This window comes from Dromiciops gliroides, chromosome 2 (assembly GCF_019393635.1).
Source record: "Dromiciops gliroides isolate mDroGli1 chromosome 2, mDroGli1.pri, whole genome shotgun sequence".
NCBI lineage: Eukaryota > Metazoa > Chordata > Mammalia > Microbiotheria > Microbiotheriidae > Dromiciops > Dromiciops gliroides.
In genome coordinates, this window is record NC_057862.1 from 509,279,148 (window position 1) to 509,301,833 (window position 22,686).

The 22,686-nt window shown below is 35.5% G+C and overlaps 1 protein-coding gene across 10 annotated transcripts in view; it reads left to right on the forward strand.

The window, feature by feature from the left end:
* The window catches only part of DLGAP2 (DLG associated protein 2), a 1,236,668-nt gene extending 1,215,099 nt beyond the window's left edge, over positions 1 to 21,569 (forward strand). For all 10 annotated transcript variants that reach the window (XM_043984242.1, XM_043984239.1, XM_043984244.1 and 7 more), the window contains 3 exons: positions 548 to 639; positions 8,110 to 8,262; positions 13,237 to 21,569. In XM_043984242.1, coding sequence (XP_043840177.1) covers positions 548 to 639; positions 8,110 to 8,262; positions 13,237 to 13,455 — 464 coding nt within the window. In that variant the 3' untranslated portion in view covers positions 13,456 to 21,569. The remainder of the gene's footprint in view (positions 1 to 547; positions 640 to 8,109; positions 8,263 to 13,236) is intronic.
* Positions 21,570 to 22,686: the final 1,117 nt, after the last annotated feature.

A 22,686-nucleotide genomic window follows, 5' to 3' on the forward strand; every position in this document is an offset into this window, starting at 1 on the left:
TTTTCTTATAATTGGGGTTTTTTTCTACTTTATAAGGAATCCTAAAGAATAAAAAGAAAAAAAAATTCATCAGGAATTAATGTGATGTTATAGAAAGAGCACTGGTTATAAAGTCAAGCAATCTGGGTTTACATCCTGGTTCTGTTTCTTACTAGCTGTGTGACCTTGGGCAAACCACTTCACCTTTATAAGTTTTGGTTTCCTCATCTTTATAATGAGTTTCATAGTATCCAGTGGTGGAAAGGACCTTAGAAACCATCCATTCCAAACCCCTGTTTACAGATAAGGAAACTGAAGCCCAGAAAGATTAATTAACTTGTCCAAGTTCCCCAAAATAATAAGCATAAAACAATATTGGAACCATGACACTCTAAGCAGTGCTGTTTCCATTGGGTCATGCTCCCTCTCTTTATCCTAGGCTCTTTACTAAGGACCCTTCCAGTTCTGATAATCTGGGAATATATAATGATCCCTTTGGCTACTTTTTTTTTTTTTACTTACTCAGCAACATTTTTAAATCATGTTAAATAATGGCATCTTCCTTCAGTTCTAGGTAAAATCAGGAGTGCAGTTGGAAGTGCTCAACTTCTCATGTCTCAGAAGTTCCAGCAATTTTATTGGCTTTGTCAGCAAAATTTGGTAAGTCAATATTTAGGTAACCTTGATTGGCCACAAAAGGCTTACACCAGGCATTTATGCTTTATTTTCATTCTTACTTTATATTCATTCTTTTAGAAAGTTTTCCCCATTACCATTTGATACCCACTATACCATACTCTCTCTCTCTTCTATCCAAAACTTTAATGCAAAATTATAAATAAATATATTTATAATTATATATAAAGGAATTTTATATAATTATGTATAATTATGTATATATGTGTGTGTGTTTCCTTAATTCTGTTACTTGATATATTTACTTATCAATATATCATTTAAGATTAAAGATACTTTGTAGTTGTCTACATGCTGTCTAAATTATTATAGCTTTTATTTTATTCCTCCACACACATTACACTGTCCTTTTAACTATACAAAATATGTTTTAAAAAAGAAAACAAAACAAGACACTGCCTTCTAGTATCTCAAAAACAAAGCCTAGAAGTACAGGTACATATTTAGTGTAGAGCCTATTAAAACTAGAGTTCCCCATTGCCAGAAGTCTCTATGTATTTGACTCAGAAATTGTACATCTGAACACTTTTGAAACCTTTTACAAATGTCAAACCACGTTTCATTGTTAGTGTTAATTTTTTTCTACTGAGATTTCTGAAACATTTTATTATTTATTCTGCTTATGGCTTCTTTCTGTGCTTACCACAGAAGCTTCTGAAACATGTTTTTCCTCAGGGGTTTGGGAGAGGTAGGCACAAATACTTACTTGTCCTTAGAAAGGATTAAAAATGCTGGAAATATACACATATCTTAATATTTATAAAAATCAAGTTGACAGAGATGAAAAAATATCATCAATAACTGCTGACAATTATACTTAAGCTTAGGTCTTTAAGAAGGATGAAGGAGTCCATATTCCTTCTCAGGAGACCATCCAGAAATTTGCCCCTGTAGGCTATGAACCAACCACAAGTGATTTGCTGTCAGTTATTACATCTGATATTGAAAAGAATCCCCCAGAGAATGATAACTTAACACACCTCTGACACCCATGAAAAAAATAACTTAAGGCAGTAACTCATATCCATATCTAATTGCAAGCCAAGATGTAAAATTTTAGAAAGAAGACTGTTAATAGGCCAAGATAATAATATTGGTACTTTGTGGGAAGGGAAGGAAATTACTTGGAATAAGCATGCTTCCACTTAAAAATGTATTTCCTAAAGTGTTTGCACTATACAAAGAGGACCCTGTCTTCTGGGAGTTTCACTCAGGGAGCTCAGATACACAGGACATGTGAACACTAAAATAAAATTTTAAAAAATAAGCCAAACCATGAATGTCATCATATTCAGCCAAAGTTTCAGTTCTAATGCAAATCCAAATGATTATCCTTCTTAGAGCATCTTGTTTAGAAAATGAATCAATGTATCATCAAGAATTTCTTGAAGGAAAAAAATGTGACAGTATTCCTTTTACCTGGGGCAGCCAGGTGGCACAGTGGATAGAGTTATGAACCTGGAATTAGAAATACTCATCTTCATGAGTTCAAATCTAGCCTCACATATTAACTATATGATCCTGGACAAGTCACTTAACCCTATTTGCCTCAGTTTCCTCATCTGTAAAATGAGATAAAGAAGAAAACGGCAAACTACTCTAGTATCTTTGCCAAGAAAACCCCAAATGGAATCTCAAAGAGTCAGAGACAACTGAAGAACAATTACTGTTGTATTTATATGTTCCAAGTCCAGGCTTGGAAAAAAATGAATAAATTTATTCTGTTTGGCCCTAGAAGGTAGAATAAGACAATGGTGGTAATCACAGGGAAACACATTTTGCCTCCATCTTATAGAAAGGATTGCCTTCATTGGCTCCTCATAAGCTTTATTATCATGTACAAGTCATTTAACCTTTTGTAAGGAATTATTTGTGATTTGGGGTTTTCATAACCTTATCTTTGCTTCATTATGGTCAGACTGAAAAAAATGTAAACTTAAAAGCCTAAGAGAAGATGGGTGTGTACTTTGGGAGATAAATGAACAAACAAGAGGAACTCTGACCACTGGGAACATTTATTGAAACTTTGTAACTAAACCTTCCTCTAATAGCTACCCCACGCTCACATGGGTCTGGCCAGATTATAGTGGGGACAGCCCATGTGAGTGTGCTGAGCCAATTGGAGACTCAGCATGGCTAAGAACCGCCCTTCCCCTTCCTGTGGGGGAATCAGTTAGATTCAGTTGGATACGGTTAAAGAGGCAGTTAGAGAGGGTTCTGAGGGAAACAGGCAAGGAAGGAAGGGAGACAGTTAGAGGAGCTGCTGGTGTTTGACCTTTGGACAAAAACAGAAGAGACTACACAACTAAATCTCCTTAGAGCTTCAGATTTCAGATGTGGTGAGTTTGTTTTGTTTTTTGAGGAAAAGCTAGCTCTTGGGCTAGAGGCAGGTTTGGGTGCCTAGGGTCTTTTTACTCCAGAGATTTATACATTGTTTCTAGTTCTATTAATCTCACTTGTGTGATTCAGACATTGTTTTAAATTTGTTCCCATTAATAAACCTGTTTTGTTTTTGAAAGAGGCTGTTTCTTTTCTTACCTCAGTATTAAGGTGAGCCACCCAATTAACTCTTACCATACTAAATTTGGCCCTTACAGTGTCTTGGTCTCAATTTTATTACCTGTAAAATGAAAGGAGTAAAAAAAAAAAAATGAAAGGAGTGAACTAGACTAAGGTCATTTTCAGCTAGGTAGCTTAATGGCAAGAGTGTTTGGGCCTGAAGTCAGGAAGACCTGAGTTCAAATCCAACCTCAGACACTTACTAGCTGTTTGATCCTGGACAAGCTACTTCTGTTTGCCTTAATCCACTGGGGAAGGAAATGGCCAATCACTTTTACCCAAGGTACAGTATGGTCCATGGGAACACAAAGTGTCAGACATAACTGAACAACAACAACAACAAAAGGTTTAGACCTTTCTGGTCTAGATCTGTGTTCCCAAAATAGGTAGAGAATTTCTCCATTAGTGAATGTCTTCCAGCAAAGGCTACTAGATAACCTATTAAGGATATTCTCAGGCATTCTTGAATCTAATAAGGGCTCAACTAAATGAATTCTCTGAGGTTATATAAATAAAAGAATCCTGAAGGCCAGAAAACAGATTTTTATCTACTCTATTCTTCTCACTCACACCATACTTAAAATCAATCAAAAAAGATAAAACTTGAGGTTGGAGCAGAGGTACAGTGTTGTACTCAGAGTAGGTGCTTTATAAATGTTTGCTGAATTGAATTCCAGATCCTGTCTTGGAAACACATGCCCAACTTCAGTTTCTTAAGTGTCAGGGATTTTTCCTTATGGTTATTCTGAGCCCTTTGTGTTATGACATGACTCTGTGGATGGAGTACTGGACTTGGAAACTTGAAGATCTAAGTTCAGATGGTGCCTCTGGCACTTAACAGCAGAGTGACCCTTGGCAAAACCAACCCTAACCCAAACCTCTCTGAGCTTCAGTTTCCTCATATGTAAAATGTGGGTAAAAATAATAGCACCTGAAATCCTGGGCAAGTCACTTAACCCCAAATGACTCACCAAAATAATAATAATAATAATAATAATAATAATAATAATGGCACCTACTTCAATGTGAGAAACAAAGACAGAGACAGAGAGAGGGCTGTGAAAGCCTTATAGCATTATATAAATGTTAGCTCTTATTATAGCTGAAACACATCTTGTTTCTTGGTCTTTCTCAGTGGATAATGCATGGTTCTAATTACGAGTGTTTGAAGTTTGGTTTTGTGTTTGGTGTTCCTTTGTTTCATGTTCTTTATAAGAAGAGGTAAATTCTGAGTTGGATAATAAAAAAGGAAAAGCTTATGAACAATTTCTGATAAGGTTCAATTCACTAGTCTCAGATCAGGTTGAGTTGGAATTATGCTTCTTTAGTGCCAGGACCTGGTTAGCAGAATTTAGTAGAGAAAGGTTGCCCTCTAGTGGTTCAGAGTAAACAGAAGAAGATTTCATCGATCTAGAAAGTGCAGGGAAATTATTTTCAGACCCATTTTACATGAGAAATGGGAGTAACCGTCCTAGAAGTTATAATCTCCACCACCACCACCACCACAACAACAACAACAATCTAGCAATAGGCCTTATCCTATAAACTCATAGTTCTCAGAACTTTGATTTCAGCTGTTTATTATGCAACTGTGTTGTAACCTCCATGAAGAATTTTTTTAACCCTCTTCCCCTCTTCATAGCAAATGCTAAGCACAACCTAAATATATGGTTCGGAACTGATCTGGACAGTACACACAAAGAAGTCCCATATGAATAGGAAACTCATATTTTACTTTAGTTAAAACAGTATAGTTCTGGGAACCAACTGAATCCTGATACATATTTGTCAAACAAACAAACAAAAGATACCCAGCAAGGTAAATAATTGTAGTTTGTGCACTGTCTGAGATAAAGGATAAAGAAGTAATGGAGGGACAACTAGGTGGCACAGTGGATAGAGCACTGGCCCTGGATTCAGGAGGACCTGAGTTCAAATCCAGCATCAGACACTTGATACATACTAGCTGTGTGACCCTGGGCAAGTCACTTACCCCTTATTGCCCCGCAAAAAAAAAAAAAAAAGGTAATGAAATTCTACAATTAACTCTATAGGACCTTTCAAATGAACTCAATCTATACTTTGGTATTCAATGATATTACTACAAAGGTAGAAAGGAGGGAGTAAAATAAGAAAATTGTAGGAAAATACAAATCAAGAATAAGGAACAGGAGAGGGCAAGGACTTGTCCAGTAAACTACACAGAAGCCTCATGTTTATTTATCAGAAAAAAATAAGAAAGAACTGAAAGGCACTGGATATGGTAAGCCACCAAATAACATTTTTTAAAGTGAAATTTATTATATATCAACAAACACGAAAAAACTTGTTACTTATGTAGGAGTCAGGAGTCCATGACCACTAATGTCTTAGAGCAAATATTAAAACTAGTACAAAGCTAGAAGAACAAAAATGAGAAAAGGCTAAAACAACTCTGTCTAGACCTGTCTAAACTAGTCATTTATTATGGAAAAAATAGAATATGGACAGAAGGTAGAACTATATACAAGTCATTTAACCTGTCTTGGTCTCAATTTCCTTACCTTAAAATGAGAGGACAGAAGATAGAACATAGATATATCCTACAAAAATTTCATGTCATGGTCTAATAAATGTTAATTGATTGCCAAAGCAAGGAGAAAGAGGCAAAAAACTTCTCTTAGTAAGCAAACACTTGAATTACCTGCCAAGCAGGGAGATGTGGCAGCCAAAGATATCAACAGTTTAAAATGTAAACTTAAATATAAAATTTTATGAAGATGATGCAATATTATGATCAAGATTGCATCATAAAATAGTGAAAAGCAATAGATGGTAAATTCAGATTCAAGAAAGTTTACTGAGGGGCAGCTAGGTGGCACAGTGGATAAAGCATCAGTCCTGGATTCAGGAGTACCTGAGTTCAAACCTGGCCTCAGATACTTGACTTGGGCAAGTCACTTAACCCTCACTGCCATCACCAAAAATGCAAACAAACAAAAAGAAAGTTTATTGATGCTTCTTAACTAAACAAAGTCATCCTGAAAACATTCAAGGATGAAAATAGAAGATAAGAAACAAAATACAAGAAGGAATGATCAAAGAATTTTATAACAAAATGTTTTCATCATCAAGAAAGCCCCGAACTTGGACTTTAACCCCATAGTCATAGATGTGCCTATAGAAGAGAAACGACACCAAAGAGAAGAAATGAAAAGGAAAGGAAAGAAAAAGAAAGAAAAAGTAGTTGGATTAAACTAAGTGCAGGAGATACAACATGGAAGTGACAAAAATGTGAGAGATCAATCCACAAGTTATGGAGGAGAACCAGAGCAGGGTTTAAGTTATAGAGGGATTCCTCCTAGATAATTAAGTCCCCCAGAGACTCCTGTTCATGTCTTATGTCCTGTTGGTTGTATTCAGCCCTAGATCACTGCAGAGCCACATGGATGAAAAACCCTCCCTCCCCCATTTCTAAGTAGTCTTCTCCTATTAAAATGTAAGCTCTGTGAAGGCAGAGACTGTCTTTTGTCCTTATGTTTTTGTTCTCATTGCCTAGCATAGTACCTGGCAAATAGTGTTTTATAAATGACAGTTCATTCATTCATTAATTGAACCATTGAATTCTGTAACTGAGAGAAATTTGGAGAGCTAATCCAACGCTCTCGTTCAGATGAAGGCCCAGAAACTTTAAGTGAAGGATAGAGTTAGGTGTCAGCCTGAGTTCAAATCATACCTCAGACACTTACTAGCTGTGTGACCCTGGGCAACTCAGTTAAACCTCTATCTGCCTCAGTCCTTGTCTATATGGGATCATAATAGCACCTGCCTCACAGGGTAATTGTGAGGATCAAATGACATGATATTTATAAAATGTTTAGCATACTGCCTGGAGACATAGTAAGCAAATAATAAACGTTTGATCTCCCGCCCCCCACCCCAAAAAAGTATTATTTTAATGCTGAACAGCATTCTTACGGTTTCCAAGAGAAGCATTTAAATCAAAAATATTTATAAAATGCCACATTTTTTCATATTTTAGAACAATTTACCAGTACCAGTTATAAAATCTATTAGGATAATTGTTGTTGTTTAGTCATTTTAAGTCATGTTAAACTCCTTTTTGGACTCCTTTTTGGGGGTTTTCTCAGCAAAGATACTAGAGTAGTTTGCTATTACTTCTCCAGCTCATTTTACAGATGAGGAAACTGAGACAAATAGGGTTAAGTGTAACACCCAGGGTCACACAGCTAGTAAGTGTCTGAGGATGGATTTGAGCTTAGGAAGATAAGTCTTCCTGACTCCAGGCCCAACCTTCTTATCCACTGTACTACCTAGCTGCCCGTTAAGATAATTAAAACAGGGGGCGGCTAGATAGCACAGTGGATAAAGCACCAGCCCTGGATTCAGGAGTACCTGAGTTCAAATCCGGCCTCAGACACTTGGCACTTACTAGCCATGTGACCCTGGGCAAGTCACTTAACCCTCATTGCCCCGCAAAACAAAAAACAAAACAAAAGATAATTAACAACAAAAACAACATTTATTTAGTACTTTAATGTTGACAAAGTACTATACATGTTATAGTATTTGATCCTTACAAAAACACTGTGAAATGGGTACTATTATTATCCTGATTTTACAGAAGAGGAAGCAATTTCAGAGAGGTCAAGTTACTTATCCAGAGTCACTAAAAGGTACCTTATACATCCATACTAAACACTTGATAAATCATACCATATCTCAAGTACTGGATTTTTTATTTAAAAGCATAAAAATTGGGCTTAACACAGATACCTTGGAAAGAAGCAAACTTCCCCCCACCTGTATCTTCAACCTAGCAAGCCAAGAAGAATTTTGCTGTTTGGGTTTGTTGATGTTTTCTCTTTGTGTTAGGATCCCAGTGCTATGCCAAGGCCTACTTCCCAAGACCTGGCAGGATTTTGGGACTTATTGCAGCTCTCGATTGAAGATGTCAGCATGAAGTTTGATGAACTCCACCAGCTGAAGCTCAATGAATGGAAGCTAATAGAATCCCCTGAAAGAAAGGTAATTACCCCCAACTCTGTGTGGTTTCCATGTAAATTCTTGTTCAGCAACCCCCTAGTATTTAATCCAATTGCAGAAATGATGCATTTCAAATTCCAGATTATGAAGTGTTTCCCAGCCTTTGATTAGCAATCCAGAACAAACTTTTCTTTTGTTATGGAAATAGAAGTAGGAATTGAAGTCATCTCTTATTTATTGTCTTATAATGTAAGACATGATTACTCCATGGTCATATATACACAACTGCAAATAAACATTATGGAAAAGAATTAGCACCTGAAGAGACAAAAGTGTTCCTTTTTTTAAGGTAGAAATTGATTTCATCCAGTGAAAGGATTGCATCTAAAGTTTTGTTTTTGAAACTTTAAGGCCAGTTTTCCAGTGAAACACTTTATGATTGGACTTTGGCCTTACCTTCCTAATTGGTCTCCTTTGCTTCTGGTTTTTTCTCTTTCTAATCCATTCTCCCTACCCAAATCCCTAAAACATGTATCTTCTATGGCTCTGTCTTACCTCTAGAATAAAATAGAAAATAAGCTCTCCACAATCTGGCTCCTATTCTCTTTCTAGTCTTGTTTCATGCTAATCCCCTTCAAGCATTCTGTTTCAACCTAACTATCCCACTTGCTGTTCCCCATATATACCTTGTTCTATCTCCCATCTCCCCGCCATCTCTGAAATTTATAATCTAAGTATGTATCTCCTAAATCTTCCTCATCTACACCTCTTAGGTTCCCTGCTTTCTGCCAAGTATTGCTCAGGTGCCATCTCCTCCAAGGGCTCTTTCCTGACTACACCAGTTGTAGTGCTCCCTACTTTTAAAAATTGCTTTGGATTTCTTAATTGATATGTCTGTAAACTTGTTATGGTTTCCCAGTAAGCTCCTTGAGGTATGGACCATTTTTACTTTGTCTTTGTATCCCTAGTATCTAGCACAATGGTAGGTACATAATAAATTATGGTTGAGTTTAATTGATTAGTTGTTAAAAATACACATCCAATTCATATTTACACTGTTCTTTGCCTCGAACATTCAGTTGCATTCTAAGGTGGGGTTCAGGAGACATGGAGGTAAAAGATAAGGCAGTGTCTGCATTATGTAGATGTAGCCTGTTTCACCATGTAACATATTCTATTGCATTTTGTAATAGGTTGATGAATTCAATTAGATTTTACCTATGTGATTTAATTTCTTTCCTTAAGGTATTATTTACTGTAGAGTTAATATCTTGATCTGAATTAGCAATAACTTTACTAATTTTCTAAAACATTTCAGAGAAGATTGGTGTAATTATAGACTGATTTTCCAGAAAATCATTATATGTTAAAGTAAAATGATTAAGAGAAACAGAAGGCCATAATTTCAGTAGATGATGAGTCATATATTTCAATACTTCAAGAGATAGTCACTCTACCAACACAGTTTGTGACCCTTCCATGACGGAAGAGATAATTTTCATGAATTGCTATGCCAAAAAACGACACCACACTTAGTGGCCAACCTGTTGATGATGTCTTTCCAAACCTAGCTAGGCTGGTCCCCAGATGATCATCTTTTCTCAGGAACAGACTTAGAGTGTTTCTAGTTGGTAGACCTGGCATAGCTCATACTTTATTGGCTTAACCACAAGGAGGTATAAGATGAGTACTGTAGTGGAGAATGATGACTATAATTCCAATAAGAATTATAGTCATATAGAGAAATGTGGTGGGAAGTATAGTGCCCAGTAAGACAATTTTGAATCCTGCCTCTGAATTAGAATCCTGCCTCAGACACCAGCTTTGCAAAACTGGAAATCACTTATCTTTTTCTCAATTTCTTCCCCTATAAAATGGGGATGAAAAGAGCATCTACTTCCCAGGTTTGTTGTGAAGATCAGATAATATACACTGTGCAAACATTAAAGCTCTATGTAAATGTATTAGTTCTCATTACTTACACATTGCTGTAAAATGAATAAGTACTACTGAGATGCTTAAGATGAAGTCCAAATTCAAATCATAATCACAATGACCATCAATATTATTCATTACATATGTGAGTGTAGTCATGAGCTGGGTGATACATTAAGCAAATTAATAAATGTATTATTGATCCTTTAGGAGTTTACTTTTTACTCTAAGGCAGTGTATATGGTAGAAAGAACATTGGCTTTGGACTTTTGAACTTTCCAGTTCAAATTTCATATCTTGGCATTTAAAACTTATTTGATATTGATCACTTCACTTAACTTCCCTGGGTCTTAGCCTCCCCAATTTTAAAATGAGGGGGCTGGCTTTAGCAGTCCCTTACATATCTAGGTCTACTATCTAAGATATGACAGAGGTGGATAGAGGCAATACATAATAATGGATATAGGGATAGCCTTGGCTTCAAATTCTGCCTCTGACACATATCAGCTGTATGACTTTGGGAAAGTCATTTAACCTTTCAGTGTCCCAAGCAATTCTTTAAAACTGTAAGTCATAAATAAATTACCGATTTCAATCTGTGAAAGATCAATAGAAGGAGTTTTCTATACCAAGAGTTTCCCAAACCAATGAAATTATAGACCATGGGGAGAACAGATGAATATACTGGGAATATATACAGAGTATCCCAAAAGTCTTAGTTAAGTTTAAGTTATTGAAACTAAGGTGTTAAAACCATAGCAAAATGTATTTAAGGCATCAAACCTGCACAAAGACTTTTGAGACACCCTGCATATGTACATTTTTTAAAGTTCACTGTAATACACAGTTTGTATAGCTAGTTTAGAATTGTGGCTTTTATAATGTCAGCTACTCATTAATCTGGGACAGTTGGTGGCAGAGTGGATAGAATACTGGGCCTGAAATCAGGAAAAATCATCTTCCTGAGTTCAAATCTGGCATCAGATACAAATTAGCTGTGGGCCCCGTGGCAAGTCACTTAGCCCTGTTTGCCTCAGTTTCCTCATCTGTAAAATGAGATGAAGAAGGAAATGGCAAACCACTGCAGTATCTCTGCCAAGAAAACCCCAAATTGGGTGCTAAGAGTCAAACCCAACTAAAATGACTCAACAACAATCATTAATCAATACTTTAGATTTCAAGAGAAGGTGGCAATAAAATACAATTAGCAATTAAGAGAGAGACTAATTTAAAGTAAACATAGAATTTTTTACACTGGTCAAAATATGTTTCTAATTTTCACCTTTCTTTGATAATGAAAGCCAGGTTTTTTTAAGTCCTCTACTTTATGATACATGTTAAGATTTCCCTTGAAATGAAAACAGATAAACCAACTTGTTCATCCTGGGAGATGTACATTTTGGGATAGTGATTTTAAAGGTTCCCTGCTCCGAAGAGGAATTTCCCCAAACTAAAATATGGCCATGAGTTTGAAAGGCAATTCTAGGTCAGACTCTATCCCTACTACACCTGCAAATAATCTAATTCATTCCCCTGTAGAATATAAGTTCCCTGGGTGCATAGATTGATTTGTTTTGTTTTTGTGTCCTAGCCCAGCGCTAGTGCCTGATACATAAGTGGTACTTAAAATATATTTGTTGAATTAAATGAAATGTCTAGGTTAAAAGTTAGCATCACCAGGGGCAGCTAGGTGGCGCAATGGATAAAGCACCATCCCTGGATTCAGGAATACAAGAGTTCAAATCTGGCCTCAGCCACTTGACACTAGCTGTGTGACCCTGGGCAAGTCATTTAACCCTCATTGCCCCCCCCACACACACACACACAAAAAGTTAGCATCACCTACATTATAGTAGTTTTACCGTAGAAGAATAAGAAGATGGATTGATATGACTTTGTGTTTCAGACAGGAATTGAACTTGAGAAATCAAAAAAGATGAAGATATTATAAGCAAATTATGCTATTACATAGCCTTTCTTATGATGCTTGTACCTCCTGTCAATACCATGAGCAAATGGCAGAGATATCCTAACAATTTCTGATCCCTGAGGCATCTCATGAAACCTACCAGAATACCAGTGGGTGATGAACTTCTGGCCAAATCAGACTTTTTAAAGTGGGACAGTCCAGCAAACTATAGGGGGATTCCCAGTGAAATGGTACCATTGGAGTCACTGGATCATAGATTTAGAGCTTGAAGGGACTTCAGAGTCCATTGAGTCCCATCAGTAGAAAAGGCCTAAGCCTGCCCTCCAAGATACTTGTAAGCTTCTAGAGGGCAGGAACTCTCTTTTGCCACTTTTTATATCCCCGGCACTTAGCACAGTGTCTGGCACATAGTAGGCATTTAATAAATGTTTCCTGATTGATTGATGGTATCTATTAATCTAAATGATAGTAAATATCAATCTAACACCAAACTAATTTTGAAATCATAATATCTATTAATGTAATAGCAAATTCAAAGCTACTAATATTTTGACACCTTGAGGTAGATCTTTGGTATAAGCAGCTGGCAAGGCAGGTTTAAGCTACTTCTTCTGTCCCTATGGCTTGATGGCTTGATTTTATTGCTGGAGGATGAAAAAAAATCCTCCAGCAATAAAATGATGGGCCTATGATGCTAGGACATAGCAGGTTCCACTTCTCAGATCCCTAATCATCCATGTGTGGTTGGTTTATCTTCCTTGCTTTAAAAAAAAAAAAAAAAGGTCAGATTCACTTCCTAAAAGGAAGTTTATGGATTCAGGATACAAAACATGATGAACATTTTTTGAACCTGGACAATGTGGGATTCATTTTACTTAATTTTGTGTATTTATTACAAGATTTTTGTTGTACTTATTCTTTTTTTTCCTGTGGGGGGGTGGGGAAGAGAGAGGGAGAGAAAATAAATTTTTGGTCATTTAAGAATATTACTAAAAAACTAACACTGTAGTATATGTTGGGAAGACACTGTGTAACAAACCTTAGAAAAACTCTGATTCCAAGATGGATTTTTGAAAAAGATTGAATATTAATATGCATATGAAATCCTCTCTTTCACTAACTTAATTTTGACCTTTTAATCAATATTTTAGGAAGAAAGAAAGGTTCCCCCTCCAGTACCAAAGAAGCCTCCAAAAGGGAAATTTCCTATCACAAGAGAAAAATCTCTAGACCTACCTGACAGACAACGCCAAGAAGCTAGAAGACGGCTCATGGCCGCCAAGAGAGCAGCCTCCTTTAGGCAGAATTCAACCACCGAACGAGCAGACAGCATTGAGATCTACATCCCTGAGGCCCAAACCAGGCTTTAAAGACAGAATGCTGCAACATTTCCTTTTTTTAAACAAACAAAAAAAGCTTGTACAGTTTGTCACTTAACCTGGTAATTTCTGTCTCATTTTCTCCACTGAATATGCCCTTGCTGTTGTGTTCTTCGTGCCATAAGCACAGTGGAATGTTTTGATTTTTTCAAAGTTTGCCGAGCTCATTGCAAGAATGACTTCTTTTTGTATTTATTGTCTGACTTACAATCAGCTACAATGGATAGGACTTGGTGAGACCTGACTTATCCAATATGTTCTCAGAGGACAACAAGAAACACCTCTTGAGATGGAACCCAGCTTACCTTTTTTTGTTATTTATATTTTTATAAATTGTGTGATAATTAGGGATAAGAATAACAAATTATAAAATGGGTGCATCTCACCATTCACTAGAGGCATTAGCTAACCAAGTAGAGGGTGCTACAATGGCAAGTGCATGACAGAAAGACCCCACGTCTCTCACCTTCAGTTTTCTTATCTTCAAATCCAACTAAATGATTTGCCCGTGTGCTGCCATTCTTCTTCATCTTTGTTACTGCGGGAAAACATTAAGCCTTTCATGTCATGTCAAGTTTTTGGCAATGAAAAGGGATCTATCTAGTCATTACTCCTTTCACATAGACAGGTAGCTCTCCAAAAACCCAGGAGCCCACTCTTCTGAATCCATTAAAAATATCTGGTAAAATTTTTTTCCAGGAACCAAACCACCATTTTCCCAAAGCTAAACTTAATTTTAAGGCAAGAAGACTGAAAAAAAAATGGGTGAAAAGAAAGTGATAGCCTTAAAGCATTTCTTCCATAGCAAAATATAAGAGCAAAGTTAAACTTATTCCTAGGAAATAGTAATTATCATTTCAGTTCTTTTCATGGGTTTGTTTTTATCATTCATATTTTACTTTTAATTTCACCAATAATACTACATGTGATAGGTTGTATTCTCAAACTGCTGTTATCAGTTAAATTTCCAGGGTATTCTTGAAAAAAAAGTTTGCTTGTTTAAAATGCCAGTTGTGATGTTGTAATCAGTTTAAGAAGTTTGAATGTGAGTGGTAAGTATATCTCAGTTTAAATGGTAAAGGTGAAATGTAGCTTATGTTTGAATTTTTTTCAGAATTCTTTTTCCTATGCAGTATCAGCTAAGGCAAGTACCTTGCTTATAAAGACAAAAAAAAACTGATTCAAGAATTAAGGGATTTCCAGCTCTGGAATTCAAAGAATTATTACCATATTTTCAGGACACGTGAGCAAAAACAGGAGACAGTTTAGTCGAGTAGCTTTCAATTCTGAATTAAGTTTAGATACAGTATTCTTTTTTCCAGCTTCCCACTGGAAATGAGGACTCTAACTTATAGAATTCTCTCTCCAAAGGAAGACCCAATAAAATATATCTAATGGAGCCCAATCTCCACATGAATTAAGTTGAAATATAGGAGTATTTAGTCCAACTTCCTAATGGAAAGTGAGTATCCTAATTCATAAACCCTCTCCAAAGGAAAACCCAATAAGGTGGATCTAATAGATCCTAGTTTCCTCTGACTTTGGATGACTACTCCATGTTAAAGCAGGATGGCAACATACGAAAGATATTTTGAATAATCACCATGTTTTCTGTTTACCTGCTTTAATAAATACCATGTACTTAGCCATATGCAGAACAGCTTCTCAATTATACTCTAGCACTTTGTTATTGTGGGTTTTTTTTTTCCACCTTGATTAGCACTTTAAATAAGTACTCAGCTCACTCTGCAGCCTGCCACATTATTACAAGCATTAAGTAGCAAAGGTTGCATAGCTTATAAAAATTTGGACATTAGTCAACAATGAAGTTTTCCTTTGTTCTTTTGGGCTTTTTTTCTTTTTGTTCCAAATATGTTCCACCTAGCATGAGGTCCATTTGGAGCACAGTTGATATTAAAGCATGTTTAGCTTCAAAGTTTGAATTTTTAAAGCTGAGTAGTTAAGGATTTCCTGTAAGGCCAAAACTCTGTAAATTGAGCCTCATACCTGGTATATATTTTACCAAACAGCCTTAAACAATATTTGGAAGCAAAAACCAAGACGAATGTATATCCTTTAAAATAATGCAAAAAAAATCCCTTACGTATTCTTCTATAAATGAATATTCTATCCCCAGAGCGTTCAAAGCATTTTCTATATAAAGAAAGAGCTGAATCCTGGGTAGTGTACAATACTGATGCTGCTTCCTATACTTATTGTACTATATTAAATACAAATGTATTTGCAAGTATTGGCATTTTAGTCTTTTAAAATGGTATTATTTAAAGTTGAGCTGCTATTTAGAAATAATCCACAGAGAAGCAAAGCCAGTGTATTTCCTAGTTAGGGGAAAAGTAAAACAGACTTGCACGCACACATACAGACCTATGTATAACTACTGGCAGCTGATATATTTTACCTAATTTCCTTGAACACATAAAAAATATATAAAGGGAAAATATAAAGATTAGGTCATAACCATTTAACTTAGATCCCAGAAGAAAGTACAATCCTGACTTGAATGAAGTTATTCATCAAATTTGGATTCTTTTTTTTTTTTTGGCATTCAGTGTCTTCATTCTTTGATTTCCACCATACCACCCCCAAAAAAGATGGTATATAATATAAATAGATTATATATATATATATATATATGGTTAAACCATCCTGTGGATGAACAAATAAAACCCCGCTAAATTTTACAATGGTTGTTGACTGATATGTTAAATATGCTCTTTGGAGATGTGTAATTCCCTCTTTAGTCCACCTATGTTCCAAAGAAGATTATTTGAAAGCAGATATCTGCTGCGAGATGATAAAATTTTACCTGTTCATGATCCACATCCAAGTGCAATATACTCAATTTGTCATACAGGTGATATTCTATCAACAAAAGCAGAAAAGAAGCCATGTTCATTTATGTATTGTCCGTTTCACCAATTAAAGAGAAATAAAGCAATCTTTATAATACTTGTGTTATAAGTCAATCAAGCCAATTTATTTCATTCACTTCTAGCAAATAAGAACCACAACCACCACAATAAGTCTTATCACATAGTTTAATCCACCTCATTTAAAGTGTTCTTTTAATTTAAAAAATAATAATAAATGAAATTGAGTATCTAAAGCATGGTTGAAATTAATGGTATAAAATGTTCTGTGAACATGATAGTGAAAGAGAATTTGATGCTGTCCATCTCTATATAGACACACATATGTAGGTGCATATGTATATCATAAAGATATTATTGACCATTGAAAAACTAATATTACTTTGGGAATCATACTGCTAAAAAAAATACCAGTTGATCTACTATCAAACTTTATATATAAAAACTCAAGAATTCAGAAGGTTTTAGTTAAGTGTAAAAACCAACCATCACAAAAATAACAAACAGGAATCAAAAACTTCACATTTAACCCAGAATATTTTGTAAAGAAGTTTAATATGTTTAAAAATACACTGTTTTCAATACAACAATTTCTTCTTTGCATTTCTTTCTTCCCTCCCCCATTCCATTGAATGTAGTTGCTATTAGTTGAACATTACCATATTTTTTCTCTGCAAATTTCCCAGGAACCTTGAGCAGTATATAAAAATATGATTATCATACTATTTGATATGAAAATATAACATTTTAATTTAAAGTTTAATTTTTGTCAGTGTTTTCAAGTTCAGATCCATTGGAAATTTTAAGCTTAATTAGCTTAAAGTATATTTTAAGCGACATAATTTTTAAAAATCCCACCCTCCCCAATTGATATAGTATACTGTTAACTTTAACATCTTTACTTTTAATATTAACCTTGAAAAGTAGATTAAATTCCATCCCACTGGTTTCAGTGGGTGGATAGAATTTTTCATTAGAAGACTATATGTTTCACTTTATGTGTACAGATATACGTACTTTCAATACCTTCTTTTGATATATATGTCTCCATTTTCCTGTCTTGACTTTTCCCCTTTTCTATCATTCCTCCAAGGGCAGAATCTATATCAATTATGAATTTTGGCACCTCTACAATCCTCATTAAATTTCTGTATTGTTCTATTTTCATGAGGCATCCCCCAAGATGGATACACTGGAAAAAATAATGTCAACCAGAATTTAAAGCAAACAATTGACTTGCATCATTCATGAGATCCATTTAGTTCTGGCCAAATTCTTGTAACTGGGATTCTTGCCCAGTATTCTGTGCCTGCTGATAGAGATTCTAATAAATCCAGATGAAGCCCTGAAATATTTTGGAGGGCCCTTGAAAGAATGAATAGTTTGTAGAAACATCTCAAAGGGTTGGGTAACTATTCAGTAGCACTAAGCACACAAGTTATTCCAATATCTTCTGAAGTCAGCCAAGCCCAGAAAATAGACAAAAGAATATACTTGTGAGGCCTAAAATAGAATTTAGGAATATTAATTTTCTGTAGCTATTCATGACATCCTTGCAAATGATGATGGTTAATACCACCTCCCTCATCTCACACTAGGAATTCTGGAGCTGGTAAAAGGTAAAGAGTAGGAGAGAGGACTACAACTAACCTTCATCAATAGGAATTACTGGATACTAGAATGAATGCAGCATGTGGGTTCCCAGGAAACTTCCAAAAAGTGAAACAAATTAAAGAAGCATAGGTGGCATAGTGGGCTTGGAGTCTGGAAGAACATGTTCAAATCCTTCCAGACACTTTCAAGCTGTGTGACCTGAGGCAAATCACAACCTCTCAATGCTTCATTGAGAGGGTTAGGCTCAATGGTCTCTAAGGTTCCTTCCTGCTATAACTCTATGATCTATTACATCAATGATCTTCTGGAGTCAAGACTGGCCATTGCATCGATCTGAATACTGATGTCTTTTTTTAACATATGCACATATTGTTTATATAAGGCATTTTTGTCTACATGTCTAAATTGTATTCATTTCACAACTTAATCTGACCCCACAAAATCCTTTTGCTTTCTGTCTTTTACAACAAATTAGACACATCAAATATTTAAGAAATCAAGAAGATAGGGACAGTTAAATACAAGCCAGACATTTTCCAGAGAAACTGTGTCATCATTTTTTAAATTGGGGTTTAAATTTATATCCCTCACTTCTGTTAACATTAATATTTTTAAGTCAAATCTCATGTGTCTAGATAACTGGGTCAAATTGGTTCCTGGTACCTTAAGGAACTTGGCACCTTCATAGGAAGAGACATATGTCCAAGTGCAATTTTATTAAGTTTATAGTTGCAATAATTTACAGGTATTAAAACAAGTTACCTTTGTAAATCTAGCTTGAAAGGACCTTCACACAAAGGGGTGCCAGGATAATTTGTAAATTGATAAAGAAAAACAAGTTCTTGGTGCCTGTCAGACAACCTAATTTTTAGTCTCACATTAACCACTAAATCATTGTTTAAAGTCAGCCTTGGGTGCTTTGTGTCTTAGTTTTCCCATCTGTAAAGTTGGAATATGAATAAAAATAACAATAATAATAATACCTATCTCTTGCCTAGCTCACAAATATATTGTGAAGATTGACAACATGTCAGTAAGGTACTTTGAGTTCCCAAAAAGCAAGTGAAAAAAATAAAACATTATTATTATTATTATTATTATTATTATATTAGTTACCAAATTCTAAATACATGAATAATAAGGAGAATCATTAACAATGTTGTTTTCTTTAATGGTCTACATCACTCACAATGTAAAGATGCTTTTTTCCAACAGGTTTAAAAACCTGCAAAAGAACAGGAAGTATTGGTCAGATGAACTAATATTGACCTCATGCCCTGTTTTGGAATTCTCCCTCAGCATTTTGACTTGCAAAGAGCTCACAAAATAGCCTGTCAGTGGTTTCGGAGGTGGGGAGTTAGCTCAAGGAAATGGATGTTTCCCCTGTGCCTTTGGCTCCTCTGTTTCTAGAGTGTTTCCATGAACATGGGCCATCTACAAGCCCAAATTAGACTTCATCTAGACAACATTCGGTCAATCCTTTAAATCTGTGCACTTCCAGGATGAATTCAAGTAAACACTAAAGAATGAAAGAAAATCAATGTCAGAAAATAGAGAACCAAGCTTGTGCAGTGTGTTCTAAGTAATAGTAGACACACTAATCAAGGTTGTCTTGATGTTTCTGACAACAGTTTTGGAGGAATGTCCCAATCCAGTTCTAGTTTGTAGCAGTCCTTCATTTTATGACTCAGAGAAACTAGTCCATGGCAACACTCCAAGAAACAACCACCTTGTCATGCAAGTGGTCACTGAGAAATGTCTCTAATTTACATGACTTGCTGTCCTGGGCCTTCTATTTGTAACTAGCTTTAATAAAAAATACATACAGTTTCAATGTAAACATTTGATTGATGACATTCTCTGAAGGGGAAGTGTTATCGGCCTAATGGGAAATACTTTTAAGAAATATTTTGTATCTACACAAACAAAAGGAACACAGAGGTTTACCTCCCTACTTTCTTATATTTTATGTGACTCTTCATCATTGGTGCTGAATCTGAACCTGAAAGATTTGTAAGTCAAATCTTTCATATACCTAATGAACAAGAGGATCTAATGAACAGTTAACTGCAAAGTTTCTTGAAGTACAAATTTATCCTTCTCACGGAGACCATAATCACCACAAAGCATAATGGCTCATGTCTACTGAAACACACCCGGGGAAAACATAAGCATTACTTGTAATTACCTACAGACGCCACCTGCTCATGCTTTAATTTATCTCCATTGTTTTAGTAATATCATCATATCACTTTTAAAGGGCTCAGCATGTATGTATCTTTCACTCCACTTTATATACTGGTTTGCTGAATTAACAAGGTTTCCCTTGAAAATAATGCAACCTAGACTACTTTGTAATTCTCCTTCCCAAAAAATAAGCCACTCTTCCCTGTACATGTTCTCTCTGTACAGAGGCTGAATTCATGTATCCATCATCCATACTCCATGCCAAAATACTCAAAGGTGGCCTAAGGACTAAATTAAATGCCTCCTATAGAATTTCCAGGAATGTTAGAACCAGGAAACTAGCTGTTTAGTTAAAGTTTTTTTAAAAAGTATATAAATATATATATATACATATATAAATATATACATATGAAATCATACCAACAATGAGGATGAACTGAGTGCCAAATAGCCAACATCTGTACAAAGTAACATGCCACTAGAGTTAATTATTTTATGTAATTCTCTTTCACATGCTTTTCAGATTCTTTTGATAAACTCTCTTTAGTAGCATGCAGGATACCTATTCTGAATGTACAGTATGCTCTTCCATTTCCACCACACCTTTGTGCTCCTGGGTAATAACTTCATTACCAGAATGTTGGTCATTCCTTTAAAACACTGAAGAATTGCTTTATTTGAGTTGTTCTTTTTCCATGATCCTTTGTTCACTCTGAGCTGATTGTAAGGAAAATGTGCTTTCACTATTTTGCTCCAGAACTCTTTTATGAAGCTGCTCTTTCAATTGATTTCTGTATTGCTTATGTTCATCTCCTGTAAATAATTCTGCAATTAAATTTTTTGAGAAAAGTAGAGTTTTCTGATTATTGAGTTGAATATTACTGTGCTTCTTTAAACTCAGGAAAGCCTACATGTCAATAGGTCTAGTAGCTCTGGTTTTATTTTTGTGGAAACTCTTTCCATAGAGACCTATGACAATTTGTCTACAAGGGATAATCTTCATTGACTATATGTAGCTCATAGATGTTAAGTGATCTATACATGGTCACACAACTAATAAGTATCACAAGCATGAGTTAAATCTGGGTCGTCTTGACTCCAATTCCAGTCCTCTACTTACTATACCATACTGCTTCTCATAGGAAAACATATAGGGCCCTAAAATATTCAAGTTTTCTTATTAAAAGATTCTATATTTCACTAATTTATTTCAAAGAAAACAGAAAGTATTTGACCTTGGATATATCATTCCACCTCCCTGTGCCTCAGTTTCTTCATGTAAAAAATAAAAGAGTTGGATTATGGATCATGGATTTATGCCCAGAAGGGTCCTCAGAGATTATTTGTTCCAAAAGTGGCAAGTGGCAGAGTTGGAATTTGAACCAAGGTCCTCTGACTCCAAATCTAGTGTTCTTTCCACTGGACCATAATTAGGCAATGTCTAAATTTTCTTCTAGCTCTAGAAAATTTATGTAACTAGTTCTAAGACTATAAGGAAGTCAAAAGCTTAACTAGTATTTACATTATAAATCAAAATGGAAATTATTTCATTAAATTTCTAGTCATGAAATAATATTCCCTAATTAATAGCTATTTAGGAAATGTAGGACTTCTGATCATATCTTTTATACTGGTGAAGAACCATGGTCTAGTTCCTTTTGAAAAGCATGCTTGGCTCTTATTTTCCACAGATTTCATGTATTTTTTTCTCCCTTTCTTCTTGCCCTTCCATTTGCAGGTAGGAATAGTGGCATGGTGATAGAAACAGTAGTTTAAAAAATTTATAAGGTGGCCTTCTATTCATTATTTTCCTTTAGTTAGACATCTCCAATTGTTTATGTGTTTAAAATTACTATTAAAGTACTTGTATTCAATTCTGGGTAGCAGATTTTAGGAAGAACATTGATAAGCAGAAGGATTTCCAAAGAAGGGCAACCATGTTGGTGAAGGACTTTGAGTGTAAATTGAAGGAAAGGCTAGTGGGGGAGAGGGAGGATAACAGTCCAAAGTATTTGAAGGATAAGTAATCACATTTGTTTTCTTAATCCCCAAATGGGAGAAAAGTATTTGAATTATCAATGAGTAGACGTCTCCAAGAGGAAAGTTTGGCATAATATATAAAACCTTCCTTAAAATGTAGTTGTGGGGGGCAGTAGATGGCGCAGTGGATAGAGCACTGGCCCTGGATTCAGGAGTACCTGAGTTCAAATCTGGTGTCAGACACTTGACACTTACTAGCTGTGTGACCCTGGGCAAGTCACTTAACCCTCATTGCCCTGCCAAAAAAAGAAAAGTGTAGTCGTTCAGAAATACATTATACCATGCCAGGTGAGGGAGCATCTTCATGAGTAATCATGAAGGAAAGGCTGGATAACAAGTTTTCAAGTATGATGTTGTGAGAATTCTTTTTGAGGTGTGGGTTAGAATAGATGGATTGGATTTAAATGGACTTGAACTAGATGACTTCCCTTCCAAAGTGATTCTTGAATCCCCCTTCACTGTTGCTAGTGATACTTGGACTGAGACTGTA